This window comes from Monoraphidium neglectum (assembly GCF_000611645.1).
Source record: "Monoraphidium neglectum strain SAG 48.87 unplaced genomic scaffold scaffold00993, whole genome shotgun sequence".
Taxonomy (NCBI): domain Eukaryota; kingdom Viridiplantae; phylum Chlorophyta; class Chlorophyceae; order Sphaeropleales; family Selenastraceae; genus Monoraphidium; species Monoraphidium neglectum.
The window spans coordinates 774-6281 of NW_014012635.1; the positions used below are offsets into that span (position 1 = coordinate 774).

General features: G+C 62.0%; 2 protein-coding genes across 2 annotated transcripts in view; both read right to left on the bottom strand.

The window, feature by feature from the left end:
• Positions 1-1168, bottom strand: part of MNEG_6220 (tyrosyl-tRNA synthetase) — a gene marked incomplete at both ends in the record, with an annotated part of 1744 nt that extends 576 nt beyond the window's left edge. The window contains 3 exons of the mRNA XM_014045304.1: positions 315-376; positions 639-807; positions 1098-1168. Coding sequence (XP_013900758.1) covers positions 315-376; positions 639-807; positions 1098-1168 — 302 coding nt within the window. The remainder of the gene's footprint in view (positions 1-314; positions 377-638; positions 808-1097) is intronic.
• Positions 1169-5121: 3953 nt separating this feature from the next.
• Positions 5122-5508, bottom strand: part of MNEG_6221 (L-sorbosone dehydrogenase, putative) — a gene marked incomplete at both ends in the record, with an annotated part of 3925 nt that continues 3538 nt past the window's right edge. Inside the window, one exon of the mRNA XM_014045305.1 lies at positions 5122-5171. Coding sequence (XP_013900759.1) covers positions 5122-5171 — 50 coding nt within the window. The remainder of the gene's footprint in view (positions 5172-5508) is intronic.

The window sequence follows — 5508 nt, forward strand, 5'->3', positions numbered from 1 at the left end:
GGGGGGGGGGGGGGTGTCCTCCTGGCCCCCTGCTGACCCATCCGAGCGTCTGCCGCCCGAATCGCCAGCACCTCACACTGTCCTGCTGCGCATCTGCTGTCACCGTCAGCGACGCCCGCTCCGGCGTCACTGCTGCTGGCACCGCTGCTGCTGGCACCGCTGCTGCTGCCGCCGCTGCTGCCACTGCTGCAAACTACATTTCAAGGTGCCGTGCCCGTTTCCCCCCACGCCTATCCCTTCCCCTCACACAAACACATTACGGCACCACCACCCGCTTGCCCCTGCTTCACTCTCCCCTCCCCCCCGCCTCTCACCAGAACTTAAAGGTGCAGCCTGCCTGCGTCAGCTTGTTCACGTTGATAGCCTTGAGCACACCCTGGGAAGATCGACATGGGCGGCCCCAGGTGAGCAGCGGGGCCTCCGGTTGCCAGGTCCCTGCATTGACTGGGCCTCCCGATTTCCAGTCCCTGCAAGCCCGGTACCTGTCCGCCAGGCGGCCAGGCTGCCGCGAGCAATGCCGTTGCCGTACGACGGGACTCGGCAGCGCCCCTGCTTGCTCGCTTGATGACACTCGCGTCGACTGAAATGGGCCTGGTCAGCACAAATTAGTCAATGGTTTTCAAACGCACAGCACGCACCTGCGCAATGTGCATGCGCCCCGACGGCTCAAACCCGTCGTACGCCACTGGGTTGGGCTTGGCCCGCAGCAGCGCCAGCAGGTCTGCGTCTGTCACGCACTCCTCCGCCACGCTGCGGCACAGCCGGAAGCGCTCCGCAAGCTCTGGCTCCACACCCTCCAGCGAGAGGCTTTGTGGGAGGTGGGGGAAAGGAGGGTGTGGGGGCGTGAGAGAGGCGCGAACGGGCGGTGCGGCGCCGCGAGAGGGGGGGGGGGGCAATAGTGAAAGGCACGCCGGCGGTTTGGGCGGCAGAGTGCACAGGAGGCCGGTGGCAACTTGGCGTCCGCCTGTTTTGTGGTACAGGGGAGTGTGCCGTGTACAAATTCATTGTGCGAAAGCTGGGTGCGCGGCGCCGGTGCCGAATGTACAAGCAGCGCAGGCGGCTTCGGCTCATCACCGCAGGGGGCCACGCATGCTCACGAGCTCTGCATCTTCTCCGATAGCGGCTGCTCCTCTGAAGTCGTTGCCTGCTCCTCCGTTGCCGTTGCCATGTTTGCTGCTGCTGATAGCGTCAATGGGTTCGTGGCCGCCGATCTACAGCTGGTCAAGAAGGGCTAAACCTTCGACTTACAATGTGATTTAGTCATCAATCGAATTTGTTATGCAGACGCGCTATCTTACGCACGCACTCGGCTCCTAGAGTCCCGGCACACCTGCTGCACACTACACGCAGCAAAGGCGATTCCAGGAGCATGTCATATTCAAATGCCCACTCATTTGTACCAATCGCTTCATCGTAGAGCTTGACGATGAATTTCGGCGATCTGATCCGCCAAGTTGTGGAGGTTGTTCAGGTAGGCCACGAGCTCAATGTGGGAACAGAAACTCGATTGCAGTTGAATGTTCGTGCTACTTAACACTTACCCTTGGGCCCACCATATAGCTTGGTGCTGAACAGCAAGTTGTACCCTGTTGTGCAGTGCTGCTGCTTCGCCCATGCAGCATAGCAGTGCTGCTGCTTCGCCCCTGCTTGGGCGGACACATTTCGCGACAGCTGCGGCGCCGTCCCGCGCCGGTACTGGACCACACATCGCTTGCATATCTGCACTCGCAGAGCCGTAGACAGCAACGACGACAGGGGAAGCGTGCTGCAGCCCTCTCCACAGTCGCCCGGCAGCCAACAGCGTCGGCGGCGCAGCAGCTGCCAGATGCGCCGCCATTCCTCACCAAGAGCGGCCCCTACACGCGGCCGGGACGTAAAAACGGCGATACTAGGGCAGCCGCAACCCGGATATATGATACTTGGCGCACCAGCCTGCGGACGCGGACCAGGGACAGCAGCGAAGTGACTGTGCGGCTCGCGCTGGCCGCGGCGGTGCTGCTGCTGGTGCTGCTGTTTCTGCTGCTGCCGCGGCTGCTCCCTGCTGAAGGAAAGCATACAGACGCTTGATGTACGGGTGAGGTCTATCGCTGCAATGAATCCAGTTTGTGCAGCCAACATCAGTCGAGAGGCCTACTGCATGGAGCGCCGCCCTGCTTTTTGAGGGTCCCACGTTCCCTGTTGCAGTGGCAGGTCAGGCTTGGCCGCCTGGCCAACCATGCTCGCGCTGCAAACCTGAATTTCTTGCTGCTGCAGGGTTGCAGGCGGCTCCCAGTGGCTGGCGTTGACGCTGCGTTGTGAGAGGCTCTGTGCACAGCCCTCAAAACTTGCAGGGCGGAGAGTGACTCTGTGCTATCTAGGGCAGGTACGTTGCCCCCGGGGCAGCGCAGCAGGGGGAGGCACTTCCGCTGGCAAGTTCATAGTCAGCAGTGGCCAGTGTATGGCGCAGTAATACAAACCATCTGGCTTTCTCTCTCTTACAATGCTACTTTGAATGCTGTGACAACACCACGCGTGCAGCAGACGTGCGTGTGCTCAGTACACGGGAAGCGCCGCGCAGGCGCCGCTTGAGTGCCATTTTGCCCCCAACCCGCACCTACCAAACGCTTCCACCCTTCATTGGGTTGTGCTCTCTGCTACGATGATGTTAACGCGGGCTTCTGCATAAGCAAATCACCACACAAATCATGTTGCAAATACGCTGCCTTGTTTTACTTTCAGTAGTGTTAGCGGTTGACTCATTGACCACAGAGACGGCACCACGCTGCTGTGTAATTGCGTCTGAGAAGTTGACCTGTAACATAATTGCTTGATGGCTTGGACCGGGCTAGCAGTGTTTGGACTATGAAATTTCAAAACTGTCAGGTTCGTGTGTACAAGTTTCAGCTAGAGACACCCCATCCCCCCAGCAACAGCTGCTCCTTGCTCAGCAGCCCCTAGAGTACTGCCATGTCAGCTTTCTGTGCTTTGCACTGCGTCCCTCCGCCCTGCTGCCGGAGTCATGCCCCGCTGAAGCGCTGCAGAAATCTCAAGCAGCCCTCAAACCATAGCGCAGGGTGTTTATGCAATGTTACTGGCTGAAGTGGCAGCTGAGTACGGCCCCACGCGTTGCTTTGGGGCTGAAATTGAAAGGAAGTAGACGGTGACCCCCAGCTGCATGGCACACGCACGCAGAGTGGCACTCTGTCCTGCCAGCAACTTCAATGCCTGGTCTGATCAGACCCCCGCTTGAAGAAGTGGAGCCCCTGCAAAGCGCACGAATCACGCCTGAATTCAAAGTGTGTAGTGCACTGATCAAGAGAAAGCAGATGACGGGCTGCAAGCAGCGCACCAATGGCAACGAATGTGGGCAATCGTCGTGAGGAAGTGGCAGGTCTGAAGCAATTGGAATGCCAATAGGGGGTTTTGCAGGGTTCCAAAACGGTCGACGGCCGCGGCCTTCTCGTGCCGCCTCACGCTGCGGCAGCCGCCACCAACAGCGCCAGGGCGCCCACCTGGGATTACGAGAAAGCCAAGGACAGGGTGTTGCAGCGTCAGGGTGTTGCAGCAGCACTTGTGACGGACACCGAGATTCAATTCCAAGCACAGCACAGCCCGCCCTCTCGTATCAAAAGCCGCCACGCCCCAGGCATACATGCCCCACACATGCACCCAGCTCGTCTTGCACGGGCGGCTGCCTGCCCTCTCACCAGCGCCATCCAAAGCCCGCCGCCCGCTCTTGTCTCCCGTTGGCCGCTTTTGGCTGCCGGCGGTGGCGTCGTTGCCAACACTGCCGCCACGGCACCGCTTCGGGCCTGATCGGCGCCGCCGCCGCTGTCTGCTGCCGCGTCGCTTTCAGCCGCGGCACCATTCCCCACGTAGTGCAGGCGGTACACCGTGTGCGCCCCGTCATCGCTGATGAGCAGTGACCCGTCGGGCAGCTGCTGCACATCCGCCGGCCGGCCCCAGCTGACCTGCTTATCTTTTGGCGCCCCCCTGGGGCCGCTCACAAACCCAGTCAGAAACTCCTCGTGCTGAGTCACCAGGGGCGGGTCACCATCAGTCGCGCCGGCGTCAGCCAGGCGGATCGTGACTAAGCGGTAACCAATCTTGGATGAGCGGTCCCAACTCCCGTGCTCGGCGATGATCAAGGCACGGTCGTAAGCGCTGGGCCACGACTTGCCAACTTCTTGTCTGCAATGCAAAGATGTGTGTGTGTGTGTGTGTGTGTGTGTGTGTGTGTGTGTGTGTGTGTTGTGCGCGCGTGCGCTGTGATAGAGGCTGCGTTGGGGGCCTGTTGAGCCGTCTGATTGCCTGCAAGGTGGTGCTGGTCGCAGCCACCAGTTGCAAGCATGCAAGCTACGGCCCTTGTGGCAACTGCAATATCAATGGGGCGGGCGACCGATGCTGTGGCGGCAAAGGGAGCAGCGTAGATTTGAGCCGACGGAAGGGTCAGGCCCCGACAGCACCCACCGGTAGAACCGCAGCCCCAGGGGGGCAACGTGGGGGCCCAGTGCCTGCACAGGCCGGCGGTACGTCCGAGGGTCTGCGCAGCACGCACAGCGCAGTGTGGAGGCGCGGCTCAAGGTTTTTGCTGCGACATCTCGTGGTCCCAAAGGTTTGACGCCGCTGTGCAACGGCGCCTGCGCCAACGCCGTCGTCGAACCCCAGCAGCCCGCCGCAGACCATGAGCCGCCCGCCCCACGTCGATCGCAGCCCGTCGGCCCTTGGCCGCCACCCTCGCAATGCAGCGGTACCCGTCCCAGCCAGTTTGCGCACCCGAGCAGTTGAGCTGCTGGCCGCCCCCATTGAGCCCAGGGTCTGGCAGAGGGGAGCCCTGGCCTGCAGACCGCAGATAGGGATCGCCGCTGCCATTGGTGTGACAGGCGGGGAACCCGTAGAACTCGCCGCGCGCCGGGGCCCTGCGCAGGCATGGGGCAAGCATGGGCGAAGGGCATCCGGTAAGAGGGGCGGGCGGAGGGCGGCGCAGCGCTTTGCGACGAGGTGGGCAGTTCAGGTTGGGGATAGTGGTGAGGATGAACACACCCATGCACAAATAAGCAGTGCCGCGGGGGCCGGCGCACATGCCGTAGAGCCGATTGCCCGCTGGCAGAGAAACTTGAACCCTAAGCCTGCCACCAGGCCCTACATCTGCAGCTTGTCATCTGGCAGGTCGTCGCCCATGCTGTCACGGCCTGGGGCAGTCAACAGGGGTCAGCGCGCATGAGCGTGCGGGGGAAGGGGGAGACGAGCGTGATATTCCAAAGTGTTGGTGCATGATGGGGTATGTGGGGCCAGTCCCTGCATTGCCGCTGGCACCACTGAGGTGTGTGTCGCACCAGGCCCTCGGAACGCCGCACAGCATGCCGGCCTGTCTGGGCCTGCCACGCCTGGGTGCGGCACGCGGCAACGCGGCAAGGCGACACCTCCTGTACGTGCAGGGTTGATTTGACCCGCAACTCACGCGCTCTCGTTCAACCCCTGCCTCCCGTCTCAACACCGGGCCCCCTCCCGCCCCGCCAGCGCCACCCA